The following is a 15,454-nucleotide window of genomic DNA, read 5'->3' as shown; positions in this document are numbered from 1 at the left end:
TAGCAATTCAATTAGGATCCCAGAGGAAAAATAATTAGACATGAGTCCAACATGACAAGCATCATCAAGGTAGCAAAAGAGCAAAGACTTCCATTAATATGGACTTCCCAAAACACTTTTTTTAAAAGATGAACTGTACCCATCTACATTTTTTATTCTATTAAAACACTAGTGTTAAACATTCTGACCACAGGCAGCTATTTGAACCATTCACACCCAGTACAATGTGCCCAGGAACTCCCAGAATGACATTTAGTTTGCGCTAGACTCTCCAAGGCACTGAAAATTTGAGTCCAAATCTGATTTGTCAGAAATCATGCATACAACAAGTTAAGATTTCCTTTCAGTTTCACTAAAAACTTTGGAAGCTATTCCAAAATTAGCACTACTACTGACTGAACTGGCTGAGTCCTAAAGGACATAGCTATGTTACGATCTCAGGCGAAACCCCCAAATTTTGTTACAGTCTCAGGCGAAACCCCCAAATTTTGTAATGATCCAGTTAAGGACCAGTAACTTATGTTTTAAAATAGACAAAAATTTGAAATCCCAGTTACTCACTAAGAGAATAAAGCCACAAAATTCCACAGTTTTAAATAAACTGAAGAAATGTTATTATAAACGAGTTAACAAAGCAAACAGTAAATGCTATCTATCTTATTCACTAACACCTAGAATTTACATGAGGTAAACAGGAATTAACAGGCAAACTGTGGTCATACACACCACAAGCTGCATATTAAATGGCAGACACACTCAAGACAGTCCCCCAAATCTTCTCAGTAATCCACCCTGACAGTGAATCACAAAAATTCTTTAAAATTCTATCTTCCTCTTGAGAGATTTCAGGGCCTCTCTTTCAAAGATCTGGCCTCTGATTTCCCTCAAAAGCCGCTCCCACACAGCCTGCCCCAATGACCATTTGCCTCCCAGTTGCTCAATCTCTTTTCCCAAGACCACATTTCACTTGGTTCATAATGCTGCACCCCAACATCTAGTTAACAGTAATAATTCCAGATCTCTAGCTACTCTGAGCAGAACTCCACTGCTCACGAGCTTCCCTTTGCTCCAACTCCCAGCCTCACGGAGCCAATAGCTGCTGTTCACTTCAGCTTCACTGGGCTGATAACTGCTCTGGGCTTCTCTAAACCCCAATCTCCCCAGCAGCACCAAATTAGCAACCTTCTGCTGCGTCCTCCAACTCCTGAATCATCTGAGAAACCATTGCTCACCATGGGCTGCTGTTCACTCTGCCCCTTGAACTGATCTGTGACCAGTTAATATCTCCCAGCAGGGTTCTGCTGCTGCTCTATGGATTCTGTACTGCCCACCCCCAATCCCTCACCTCCCCCAACCCCTCGCCCTCCGCCCCTGCAAGGTGCTAACTTATAAAAACACAGGCACAAATCCAAAAGTATAGATTGCTTCACAGCTGCTAGACTGGCAGGTGGTGAGGGAACCAACAAGAAGGGAAAAACCTACTTGATCTCGTCCTCACCAATCTACCTGTCGCAGATGCAACTGCCAATAACAGTATTGGTAGGACTGACCACCGCAAAGTCCTTGTGGACCCTCTATCATGTTGTGTGGCACTACCACCGTGCTAAATGGGATAGCCGTCAAACTAATCCAGCAATTCAAAACTGGGCATCCATGAGGCACTGTGGGCCATAGTAGTAGCAGAACTACAATATGTAACCTCATGATCTGGTATATCCCCCACTCTACCAATACCATCAAGGCAGGGATCAACCTGGCTCAATGAAGAGGGCGGGAGGGCATGCCAGGAGTATCACCAGGCCTGAAAATTAGATGTCAACCTGGTGAAACTACAACACACTACTACCTGCATGCCAAACAGCGTTAGAAGCAAGTGATAGACTAAGCTAAGTGATCCCACAACCAACAGATCAGATCTACGCTCTGCAGTCCTGCCACATCCAGTCATGAATGGTAGTAGACAATTAAATAACTAACTGGAGGAGAAGACTCCACAAATGTCTCCATCCTCAATGATGGGGGAGCCCAGCACATCAGTGCAAAAGACAAAGGCTGAAGCATTTGAAACCATGATCAGCAGAAGTGCCAAGTAGATGATCCATCCCAGCCTCCTCCTGAGCACCACAGATGCCAGTCTTCAGCCAATTCGATTCACTCCCCATGACATCAAGAAACGGCTTAAGGTACCGGATACTGCAAAGGCTGTGGGCCCTGTCAACATTCCAGAACTAACTGCGCCCCTAGCCAAGCTGTCCCAGTGCAACTACAATGCTGGCAACTACCCGACAATGTGGAAAATTGCCCAGGTACATCCTGTCTCCAAAAAGCAGGACAAATCCAACCTGGCCTATTACCACCCCATTGGTCTACTCTTCATCATTTTTCTGATGACCAAAAGTGTCATCAACTGTGCTATCAAGTGGCATTTACTCAACAATCACCTGCTCACTAACACTCAGTTTGGGTTCCGGCAGGACCAGTCAGTTCCTGACCTCATTACAGCCTTGGTTCAAACATGGACAAAAGAGCTGAAACCAAGGGGTGAAGTGAGAGTGACTGGTCTTGACATCAAAGCAGCATTTGACACAGTGTGGCATCAAGGAGCCCTAGCAAAACTGAAGTCAATGAGAATCAGAGGTGTGATGAACAATATATATATAAATTCAATTAAAAATTATACGTGTGTATTTTTGTATTAAGAAAGTTAAGATGGTTCCAGTTTCGTTTAGTTTTTTTTATGGACCTTGGTGCCTGGAAGCCTGGATGGACCTGTCACTGAAAGGTCAGTCTGTTGTAAACAAACATACCCATACATTTTTAATGAGGTTTTACAACCCCTGAAGTTAAAGAGATGGGTTAAAAAGGAGTTAGAAGTTTAGGGATTTTGGGAAAAAAAGAACAAGGTAGAAAAAAACTCAACTGTTGCCTAATGACAGTGCTGAAGTGACACGGAGACACAAAGACAGGGAAGAGTTTAATGTGTGTCAGAGAGTGAAGACAGGGGTTTTCAGCTCTCAAATAAGAAACACAACAAGGTTCCTGGGATAAAAACAAAAAACAAAAAACTGCGGATGCTGGAAATACAAGACAAAAACAGAATTACCTGGAAAAACTCAGCAGGTCTGGCAGCATTGGCAGAGAAGAAAAGAGTTGACGTTTCGAGTCCTCATGACCCTTCGACAGAACTAGGTGAATCCCAGGGAGGGTTGAAATATAAGCTGGTTTAAGGTGGTGGTGGTGGGGGGTGGGGGGGGGGGTTGGGTGGGGGGAGAGAAGTGGAGGGGGGTGGTGTGATTGTAAGCAAAAGCAGTGATAGAAGCAGATCATCAAAAGGTGTCACAGACAGCAGGACAAAAGAACACATAGGTGTCGAAGTTGGTGATATTATCTAAACAAATGTGCTAATTAAGAATGGATGGTAGGGCACTCAAGGTATAGCTCTAGTGGGGGTGGGGGGAGCATAAAAGATTTAAAAATATTTTAAAATAATGGAAATAGGTGGTTCCTGGGAGATTGAGTTTAGGGAACTCATGTTTGCTCTGCAGTTGAAGCAATAGTGAGTTTAGAGTATGGTTTTGGGTGTCTCGGGAGAGATAAAAAGTTGGGTGAGAAGCATCAAGTGAATCCGCAAGAATTGACTGGAAGAGACTCATTTGCACATGTCAATCCCAAACCAGGAGAACTTTGTGTCAAGCTAGTGGTAGCTCTTCCCTGGTTTGTGTGTTTGTAAATATATTGCTGGGCAAAGGAATTTTAATCATCTTCTTGTGTCTGTATTGAGATTCTTCTAATCTTTTTGTCTGGTATAACATAGTTCATTTTTCTTGTTTTAATAAATAATTTATTCTGTGTTAAAAGTTAAACACAGGCTCCTGTGAACTTGTTCAGTAACTTTCCCCCACGGTTTCTCAAAAAAGTTTGAATCTATCAAGCCAGGTTTCACTCTGGATCTGACTTATCCAGTAGTAACATCAGCTGGAATCATAACAGCGGGGAAACTCCCCACTGGTTGAGGTCATACTTAGCACAAAGGAAGATGGTTGTGGTTGTTGGAGGTCAATTATCTCAGTCCCAGGTCATTGCTGTAGGTGTTCCTCAGGGTAGTGATCTGGGCCCAACTATTTTCAGCTGCTTCATCAATGACCTTCCCTCCATCATAAGGTCAGAAGTGGGGACATTCACTGATGATTGCACAATGTTCAGCACCATTTGAGACTCCTCAGATACTGAAGCATTCCATGTCCATATGCAGCAAGACCTAGACAATATTCAGGTTTGGGCATTTCAGTGGCAGATAACATTGGGGCCACACAAGGGCCAGGCAATGACCATCTACAACAAGACAGAATCTAACCATCGCCCCTTGACATTCAATGGCATTTTCATCACTGAATCCCCCTCTATCTACATCCTGGGTGTTACCATTGACCAGAAACTGAACTGGACCAGCCATATAAATACTGTGGCTATAAGAACAGGTCAGAGGCTGGGAATTCTGTGGTAAGTAACTCACCTCCTGACTCCTCAAAGCCTGTCCATTATCTACATGGCACAAGTCAGGAGTGTGAGGGAATACTTTCCACGTGCCTGGATGAGTGCAGCTTCAACAACACTCAAGAAGACTGATACCATCCAGGGCAAAGCAGCATACTTGGATTGGCACCCCATCATAAACATTCCCTTAAATATTCACTCCCTCTACCACCTACGCACAATGGCATCAGTGTGTAGCATTTACAAGATACACTGAGCAACTCACCAAGGCTCTTTCAATAGCACCTTCCAATCCCATGACCTCTACCACCTAGAATGACAAGGGCAGCAGATGCATGAGAACACCACCACCTCCCCCAAGATACACACTATCCTGACTTGGAACTATATCACCATTCCTTCATTGTTGCTCGGTCAAAATCTTGGAACTCACTCCCTAACAGCACTGTAAGTGCATCTATACTACATGGACTGCAGCGGTGGCTCACTTCTAACTTCTCAAGGGAAATTAGGGATGGGCAATAAATGCTGGCCCAGCCAGCGACGTGTGCATGCTGTGAAGTAATAAATAAAAATGTGCACACAAGAGAAAGGGAGCTTAAGATCAAGTGTACACACTTTGCACAGACTCCAAAACCATAAAAAACCTACAAAAAGACAATATGGGAAGAATGAGGTTTTGGTGCATCAATACTGATAGAGAGCAAGTTTATTATTGGATGAATTCCCTTTCTAACTCTGTGATGGTGCAACCACATTAGCTTTGCACTGTTTCAGTTTGTTTGCCAAGCATTGCTGTAAATAGGTGGTTGAAAACTTTGCTAATTGCATACGTTATTCAATGTTTTGGTTAAAGATATAATTTGATGTCTTACTGATTACGGGCACTACCCAGTGTTGTACCAAGCCAAATGGACCAGATCCAATCCACAGTCTGTGCCTTAAGCTGACCTCAACCAGAGCAGCAATAGGGATGCTATAGTTGGTCTCAGCAACCCAGGGTTACTGAAGGAAACATCAGTCAGGACTCTTGCCACCTGATCATTAACCAGTGACCCCTGCTAGCAAACCAAGTGTAAACTTGAAATTCATGAGAATTTAAAAGCACAATTTGTTGTGATACAATAGAGGACACTTTTCTGGGACAAGCTTTGCAATTTATTCATATTATAAAAATAGATAAAAAGGTCTTAGAAGTTTTGGTTTCTTACAGAGGGAATTCTGCAAAACCCAACTTTGTAACCACGATTCATGAACAATTGTCCCTAGGAATTTTCTTATTTCATAGAAATTGCAGCACAGTGACAGACCGTTGGACCCAATTGGTCCATTGGTGCTTATCCTCTACAAAAGCCTTCTCCCACCCTACTTCATCTATCAGCACGTTCTTCTATTCCTTTCGCCTTCATGTACTTATCTAGCTTCCCATTAAACACATCTTTGCTATTGACCTCAATGTTTCCATATTCTCATCATTCCAGGGTAAAGCTCTCCTGAATTCCCCATTAGATTTGTTACCAATTTCTACTTCGGGTCACGTAAAAATAAGACTAACCTGGAATCCAGAAACTTTCAATTTTACTGTAAATTGAAGTTTTGTGGAAAAAGAGTTTGTATGCATATTGAGCTGGGCGGAAGTAATGAGGAGGGCATGAAATAGCTATCTTTTGCTGCCCTCTACTGGAATACACTAAACAATAAAACTAGCTGCTTGCTGACCTCAACTCCAACATGAGGTGACAATTTAAGTTAACTAGCAGTTTCCTCAATGACAACAGGTGTTTTCTCTCACAATCTGCAAACAAGCAATCTGGGTCTTTCACTGGAGCATTCTTACAGAAACACAAAATTATTTGGTTAATTTTATGGGAGAATTTCAACTCTTTGCAGTTTCTTCTGAAAAAGATCATAGACAGATTTTTCCTTTACAGCTGCAGTGGAGATAGGTGCAGAAATGCACCAGTGTATGCATTAGTACGCTGGTCCAGCTCACGCACTGGTGCAGCCCACACCATGGTAGAAGAGAGGGACAGTTTGTATTTTCCATGATTATTTACATAACTATGGAGCGTTCCCACAGGTGATTGATTGGGCTCGTCTCTGGGAGCATGGAGACTGTGAAGCGCAAGATATTCATGGAACATTTAGCAGCTGCCTCATCTTTAAGGGCCATCTGCTCTTTTGGTTGTAATGAAACATTTGGCAGCATTTCATTTTGCTTGGAGTTTTCTGAGGGGGTTTGAGGGTCTGCAAGAATCAGAGGAAAAGGGAGGTCTGTACCCTTTTCTGATGGAGCCCTGGCAGTAAAGCTGAGAGAGATGAACCAAAGAAAACTTGCTATATTTGCTCAGAAGGGATGACTCCTCAAAAGGAAATTGTACAGGCAGGTTAAAATGGTGCATGTGCTCAAAATATTGGTCACCCTGATGCAAAGCACAACAGCAAGATGCTAGCCAAAGTAATTGTTAGCTGAAGTATCTCTCCACTGCTCTACTGCATAACAGTGATACTGACCCCCTATCTTCATAAGTGAGATATGTAATTGGTATTCTTGCATAGCTTTCAGGAATTCTGACCTGTCCAACACCATCACTAGGTAACCCATGTTTAGACATCACACAGCTTTTACATTCTGATAAATCCTCTAATGACAGTGAGTAGGACTATGAAAGACTCCAGCAAAGACTGCTTGCATGTTACATGTTCATGCACTCATGTTGTTGGCAGCTAATTCCACAACAATGGCACGGCTCAGGTTTCAGTAATATCTTTGCCATCGCAGGAAAAAGTGCATAACCAAAGAGAAAAGCTATTAAATGACAGAGGCTCCCCATCCCCCAATGCACCCAACCTTAAAATCCAAGCCCTGGAAAATTATGTACCTCACTCTGTTGAGCACATTGCAGAATATATTCTCTCTCGTTTGGTAAGTCATTAAGCCTCTTATGACAATATGGCATGTGCAAAGGTGAGGTGCGTTATAAAGTGCGTCTTGCTGATAGCAATAAATACTTTTCATTATTTTTTACACATGAATCATTGATTAGCAAAACTGAGACTAAAGGGCAGCCTCAATGACAATTTGCATTTATATAGCACCTTTAATAAAGTGAAATGACCCAAGGCATTTCACAGGAGTGTCATCAAACAAAACTTGTCTCTAAGACTAATAAGGAAATATATGGGCAGATGATCAAAAGCTTGACTTGCCCATCCTTTCCAACCAGCAACCCATGAACAAAAGGACAAAGGGAGTGTTAATAGTAATGATAAAGGCTAAAAAAGGTGCTGATAGTGGCATAAAGGTAAGAATAAAGAATATGATAACAAAACAAGGGTAAGCACCCTGTGAAAGAACATGGACCAAGTAACAGATGGCCCTTGGGGGTGGGGTGGGGGGAGGGGGCAGTGGGCCCTTTGCTCATGTGGGCCCTTTATCAATCTCTGCTTTGCCCACACCTATCGCCAGCCTTCTATCCAGCTTCACCCACTCCACCCCCCTTAAACAGCATAAATTCCATCACATTTCTACTTCTGTTTTGCTCTGAAAGGTCATACGGACTCGAAACGTTAATTCTGTTTCTCTCTCCACAGATGCTGCCAGGCCTGTTGAATTTTCCCAGCATTTTCTGTTTCCATCCAGTACTGGATGTTGTTTAAACAGTCTGATAGCTTAGCAAGAGTGGAGGAGTCAAGAGAGAAATGGGGGTGAGGTGGAGCTGGTGTCATCAGTGCACATCTGAAAGCCTCCACCGTTCTTTTGGATCATGTCACCAAGGGGCAATATGCAGATGAGAAATAGGAACAGAACATGGAAAGATCCTTGGGGGTCACCAGAGATGAAATCAATCAGAGCATGACATTTTGAGCATTTAATATCATTGTGATTAAAATTACTTCCTTTGAAACAGCTATTTAATTAAAGCTTCATAAATTGGCACAGGTCTTCCCCCACTTAACATATGTTGTGAATGCGTGTTTTTGATTTGGGCAGATTACAGAGTGAAGAACCTGCTCAAACAGCGCAACCTTCCTTCCCAATGTTTCCAAACAGTGCACATGCACCAGGAACCGCGCTCGCCAAGAGGCACTGCGCATGCGCATGTCGTCATGGGCCATTACCGTGCACACATCGGCAACCGCGCTCGCCAGGAGGCACTGCGCACGTGCATGTCGTCATGGGCCATTACTGGGCACACATCGGCAACGACACTCGCCAGGAAGCACTGCGCATGCGCATGTCGTCATGGGCCATTACTGGGCGCACTGCGGCAACCGCGCTCGCCAGGAGGCACTGCGCATGTGCATGTCGTCACGAGCCGTTACTGCGCACACATCGGCAAACGCGGTCGCCAAAAGGCACTGCGCATGCGCATGTCGTCATGGGCCATTACTGCGTACACATCGGCAACCGCGCTCGCCAAGAGGCACTGCGCATGTACATATCGACAACATCGCTTAGCATGATGCAATGCGCATGCGCGTATCGTCAAGTGCCTTCACTGCGCAATGGACCGGAAATTACATGTGGCCACAACCGGGCGAGGAAGCGGCGTACGAGAGGGCGCAGGGAATGGAAGCGGCCACCAGGAGGCGAGATGGGGGTGACTCAGATCTAATTAGAAAGAGTTGAAGTTAGTAAGAGTCAGTAAATGAGTCAGATTAGATTCAAGGCAGCCAATAGGTTTGTAATGTAAAAGTGACAAGTCAGGAACATAACCCAGTCTTACTGCGTGTTTCCTAATGAGAGAGTGATTTTCGTTTAGCACAATGTCCTTCAGGACCGTATTAGGAGAGCTGAACGGGTTTGTGACCAGTTTATAAAAAAAAATTTGAAACCAAGTAGCAATTTTTTTGTTTCCAATGAATCCTAACTAATGAAATGCAAGACAATTCATTTTTTTAGATTCATGGGATGTGGGCGTCACTGGCTGGGCCCAGCATTTATTGCCCATCCCTAATTGCCCTTGAGAAGGTGGTGGTGAGCTGCCTTCTTGAATCACTGCAGTCCTTGTAGATACACCCACTGTGTACCTACCACATATACCACAATATGAAACACACTGCTGATTACAAACAACCTGTATTAATAAAGAGATAAAAACAAAAAACTGCGGAAGCTGGAAATCCAAAACAAAAACAGAATCACCTGGAAAAACTCAGCAGCTCTGGCAGCATCGGCGGAGAAAAAAGAGTTGACGTTTCGAGTCCTCATGACCCTTCAACAGAACTGGGTGAATCCAAGGAAGGGTTGAAATATAAGGTGGGGGTGGGGGCAGTTGGATGGGGGGAGAGAAGTGGAGGGGGTGGTGTGGTTAGAGGGACAAGCAAGCAGTGATAGGAGCAGATAATCAAAATGTGTCACAGACAAAAGAACAAAACACAGAGGTGTTGAAGGCAGTGGTATTATCTAAACGTAAACTGGGCGACCGCTTTGCAGAACACCTGCGGTCTGTCTGCAAGAATGACCCAAACCCCCCTGTCGCTTGCCATTTTAACACTCCACCCTGCTCTCTTGCCCACATGTCTGTCCTTGGCTTGCTGCATTGTTCCAGTGAAGCCCAACGCAAACTGGAGGAACAGCACCTCATCTTCTGACTAGGCACTTTACAGCCTTCCGGACTGAATATTGAATTCAACAACTTTAGATCTTGAACTCCCTCTTCCATCCCCACCTCCTTTCCATTTCTTCCCCCTTCCTTTTGTTTTTTCCAATAATTTATATAGATTTTTCTTTTCCCACCTATTTCCATTATTTTAAAATATTTTTAAATCTTTTATGCTCCCCCCACCCCCACTAGAGCTATACCTTGAGTGCCCTACCATCCATTCTTAAATAGCACATTAGTTTAGATAATATCAGTACCTTCAACACCTGTGTGTTCTTTTGTCTGTGACATCTTTTGATTATCTGCTCCTATCACTGCTTGCTTGTCCCTACAACCACACCACCCCCCTCCACTTCTCTTCCCCCAACCCAACCACCCCACCTTGAACCAGCTTATATTTCACCCGTCTCCTTGGATTCACCCAGTTCTGCTGAAGGGTCATGAGGACTCGAAACGTCAAATCTTTTCTTCTCCGCCGATGCTGCCAGACCTGCTGAGTTTTTCCATGTAATTCTGTTTTTGTAACCTGTATTAATATACCTGCTTTAACATAAGGAGACAGCAAAAACTAAAAGGGAACAGGTTCCAAGCCACAGATGGTGAGATTAAGAGGTGGCTAAAAGCTTGGCCAAAATTATGGGGTTTGAGGAGGAGGAGGAGAAGCAGAGGGCCTTTGGGAGAGAGGTCCAGAGGTTAAAACCGAGGCAATTGACAGCTCTAACATAATTGATTGGCAAAGGGAGGGGAAAAAGAAAAAGTGTGTCAGAGAACCATAAGGTTCAACAGGAAAGACTGGCCTAGCAGGGGTTTGTAGAGATAGGTGTCTCAGGCAGTGGGGGCATGAGACTGAAGATTTTAAATTGAATGTTTTGTTGGCTGGTGTATATAACTAGAGATGGGATGAGTGGGACTTACTAGAGGACAGGATATAGGCAGCTGAGATTTGAATCTGTTGTAGTCTATGAAGGAACAGAATGGGAGGTCAGGAAGAACGATGAGAAAAACTGTGACTCAAGGTGACAAAAAAAGATAAGGATGTCAGAAGTTCCTTTGCTATGTTTCAAGAGGCAACCGACGCAGTTTAGAAACAATATTTAGTATTTCTTAGTTTGGCAAGTTAATACCTGGTACAAATACTGCAGACAAATTCCTTGTTTGACTTCTTTGTCTTAGTCTGAGGCTCCTTCTCCTCATGCCTTTTACTTGTTACATCATTTTCATTTTCTCTCTTTTCCTTTGTCTTCTGGTGGACTTGTCTGCGGTGTTTATTCACTTGCCGTCTGTACTTGAATGTCCGTCCACAAAACTGGCAGAGAAATGGTCTTGCCTCGTTATGCTTTGCCATGTGTTCCTTCAGTTCAACTCTGACAAAAGCAGAAAATAATTCCATCTCATGCTGCAAAAAAAAGCACATCACCCTGCTCATACATAAATTGCTGTATTTTGAACAGGCTTTATAAATAATTGAAGAAAAAGGCCCAATGATCGAATATCAAGCTGAGAAAAATCAGCTTCATTTTTTTTATTTTCCCTCCATTTTTTTGTCTCTGTTGTTGTGGTATGGTTTCACAGAGAGGCTATCTACTACCATTCTTCCTGTCTGAGTGTAGAGAATGCAGGGGTAACTTTGATTTGCCAGTCCAGGGAAAACCAGGTTGGAGAGGCAGTTAAAATTCTCCAGGTGACAAACTCCCTAATGCTCCGCTTCCTGAGCATGCACGAGGGACACCTGTCAGAAACCAGTGGGGATCTTGCTGTAAATATTCAGATTCTACTCCAATGGCCTAATCAGGATCTAACTGCTCTTTTAACAGTGGGCCTGAGGATTGAGGCCATCATAACTTTCCCACTACGTCAAACTCGTGGGAAGAGAAGCCAGAATCAGAAGAGACCTAGAGAGGTAAAATCTTTTAATTTCTTTATTATGCAATCTGTGTGAGCCCAGATGGAGCTTTCTGGGTTCTATTTGTTTCTCAGTACAGGATCTCATCTGTCAATTCAGCATTTTACAGGCCTCTGGATTCAACACTGAGTTCAACAATTTCAGGTTTGCCCCAATTGGTTTCTTGTTTTTGGACAGCAACTGTTAATAATGATTCTGTTTACACCTCCTCCAGACACATCTTTTATTTCTTTACTTGCTCCCATTACAATCTCCTTTGCCTTACGTCATCGTCCCTTTTATCATCTAATCTCTCCTGCCTTCCGCTCGATCACAGACTTTCCTTTTTGTTCTCCGCCCCCAGCCTGTCCCACCTGTGTACTTAATCAAAGCCTGCCGCATTTCTAAAGTTTCCCAGTTCTGATGAAAGGTCATTATCCTAAAACATTAACTCTGTTTCTCTCTCCGCAAGTGCTGCCCGACCTGCTGAGTGTTTCGAACATTTTCTGTTTTTATTTAAAATGGGGATTGTGTTGTCTAGATGTTGGGAGTTTATTTTATAGGCCGTAGGGATAGGTGTAATTTTATAGATAATATTATCTTCCTTGACGTACGCTTCTGATGTGCAGACAGATCTACTGTTTTGTGCTTGTCTGACAATAGGCTTTGTTGTCAGCAGTAAATTAAATTGATTTTTACTGTAAATTAAAAAGTGCGCATCATGTGCCTTTAAATGGTATAAAGGATTCTGAATGCCAAAAAATGAAGTGTAGAAATTACTTTATTTTTAAAAATTCTTTCATGGGATATGGGTGTCACTGTTGTCCATCCTTAATTGCTCTTGAACTGATTGGCTTGCTAGGCCATTTCAGAAGGCACTTAAGAGTTAACCACATTGCTGTGCGACTGGAATTACAACAATCGATGATAGTGTCATGGTTACCATTACTGAGACTAGCTTCCAGTTCCGGATTTATTAATTAAATTCAAATTCTACCAGCTGCCGTGGTGGGATTTGAACCTATGCCCCCATAGCATTAGCTTGGGCCTCTGGATTACTAGTCCAGTGACATTACTACTACACTACCATCCCCGTTATAATGACTTTCAAACCTAATCTGGATTAAAGCAGTGTCTTTATGTACTGTCAAATAAACAGGAACTACATGTGATTTTTCACTACAAAAACATGCTTTTTTGGGAATACAAAATTATTCAGAAAATAGGAAGCTTTGACTGAAGTTTTCCTAAAATGGGTAGATTAATGCTGAAATCTATTCTTCCACAATCCCCATCCTGGCTCAGAGGATAACAAAAATCTGGGCTGTACATTTCTCTCTGGCCCTTAAAGCTATCCCATGCTGATTCTAGTCAGTTACACCACTGAGTACCATAAAACACTTACATTCTGAAGAATCTTTTGTCACAATCAGTGCACCCGTGTGGCTTAATACTGCTGTCATGGTTGCACAGATGTTTATAAACCTTGGTCCAAGTTTCATCTGATAAAAAAGAAAATAGTTTGCTGAAAATCATTACAGTGCTTATGGCTTTGATCAACATCTTAAAGGCGAAGGCAACGCTATTTTGGGAGGGAGGAAAGTATACCTCCAATGTACATGAAAAATACACACACATACAGATACTCATGTACTTTTTTTTTGCAAATTGTTTGTGTTGGGCTATAGGCTCTCAGCTAGGGCAGGCAATATAAGGGGTGCTACACGTTGTGTTACCATTTAGAGGAGGAAGGAATCCAGGATTCCTGTTCCTAATCACTGTTCAGCAATCCCTGTTGGTTTTGTGACAGGATTGCAATACCACCTGCAATTCAATAGCCTACTATCTCTGTCAAATCTTGCCACGGAGTTACAATAACTTGACTAAAACATAGCAGGGTGACCATTGCCTGTGCAACTGTGAAAGGAGTCACATAACAGACATAGGGAGAAAGACAACAATTTGTACTTATATAGCATCTTTAACATTGAAAAATATCCCAAGGCACTTCATTGGAGCGTTATTGAACAGAGTTTGACAAGGTAAATAAGACTTTTTAATCAAACAGATATTTCATCTCTCCTTATCACCAGGATGCTTCATCAATGTCACTGACTGCAAGAACTCTCATGCATTCTGGAATAACTCCACTAAATGCATGGGGGCTGTGACATCAGACCAGCCTGGCAGCCAATCTGGATCTGCTGATCACACCACCACACAAAATGTCCAGTATTTTAAAAAAATATACACACATCCAAGGTCTTGTGGTGCAGTATTAGCGTCCCTACCTCTGGGAAGGAGCTTTGGGTTCAAATCCCACTTCAGGACTTGATGGCCATAGATGCTGTGTTCACTACATGGCCAAACAGGCTAATTATCAGCCTGTAAATCCTTTCCATACACCTGATAGGAGGCAGTAAGAGAGTGGGAGAGTTTCCTCGTCAGCCATACTGCAGAAGGCAATGGCAACCACTACAGTACTTTGCCAAAGATAACCATGGACTAATCTAATGGAAGTCCCCCTTGGTCGTCAATGCCCTCTTAGGGCATGGTACCTGGAAAAGCGGATACACATCCAGCAGATTCACCATGAACTGCTTATGATAAATCAGGCAATATACGGTACTGTATAGCGTTCCAGATGAAAGTGTTAAATTACAATGTGTTATTTTGCTGCAAAGATGTTTAACCTGGCCACGTAGTCACATTGTACTTATTCACAAAAAGCTGAGGTTAGCTGGATGTTTATTTCTATTGGTAAAGACAATTTGCACATTAACAGGTGCACGTAACTTTCCAAGTCAGAAAACAAGCACTAAAATTGTTCCCTTATGCAAATATATTTGACACCTAGAAGTGTGACAGACTCAATATTTCTATAGACTGGCAGATCACTGGTGACATTACTCACATCAAATCAAAGGATAATCATTGTATGATGATTTAAAAACTGTCTATACAAGTTCCAATAAAGCATTGTTTACTAACATTTGTGAACACTGATCCTGAAGTGTAAATACACTTCTGATTATTTTACTAAAAGTTTTGTGATGATGATGAAACCCTCAATTATCTCCCAAAGTGCTTTGGAAAGTGCATCACCAATTTTTAAGTTCATTCCTGAAGGCCAACCAGTTTTACTCATCTCTAGTTGCCATGAAAAGAGCTAAACAGTTGGACACAGCTTCAGAGGTCAGTTAAAAGTCAAGTACATTGATGTGGGACTGGAGTCAGATGTAAGTCAGACAGGATAGAAATCGCAGATTTCTCTCCCTCACTAACAGAGATTACTTAACCAGTTGGATTTTTACAACAATCTGAAAACATCATGATCACTTTTATTGATGTCAGCTTTTTTATTTCCAAATTTTTAAAGCTGAATTCAAATTCTCAAACTGAAATGGTGGGATTTGCACTCCATTCAGCAAGTAATTAGGACAGCTAATAGAGTGTTATCATTTATTGC

At 42.5% G+C, this 15,454-nt stretch overlaps 1 protein-coding gene across 2 annotated transcripts in view; it reads right to left on the bottom strand.

Moving 5' to 3' along the window:
- The window catches only part of si:dkey-154p10.3 (oocyte zinc finger protein XlCOF6), a 29,497-nt gene that overhangs the window by 9,328 nt on the left and 4,715 nt on the right, over positions 1-15,454 (bottom strand). The window contains exons 3-4 of one of the 2 annotated variants that reach the window (XM_041184922.1): positions 13,391-13,487; positions 11,228-11,521 (exon numbers count right to left, since the gene is read on the bottom strand). In XM_041184922.1, coding sequence (XP_041040856.1) covers positions 11,228-11,521; positions 13,391-13,487 — 391 coding nt within the window. The remainder of the gene's footprint in view (positions 1-11,227; positions 11,522-13,390; positions 13,488-15,454) is intronic. The other variant, XM_041184923.1, reaches the window with a different exon arrangement.

The sequence above is a fragment of the Carcharodon carcharias genome, chromosome 3 (genome assembly GCF_017639515.1).
Source record: "Carcharodon carcharias isolate sCarCar2 chromosome 3, sCarCar2.pri, whole genome shotgun sequence".
Lineage (NCBI taxonomy): Eukaryota > Metazoa > Chordata > Chondrichthyes > Lamniformes > Lamnidae > Carcharodon > Carcharodon carcharias.
This window is presented reverse-complemented; position numbering and strand designations above follow the sequence as displayed.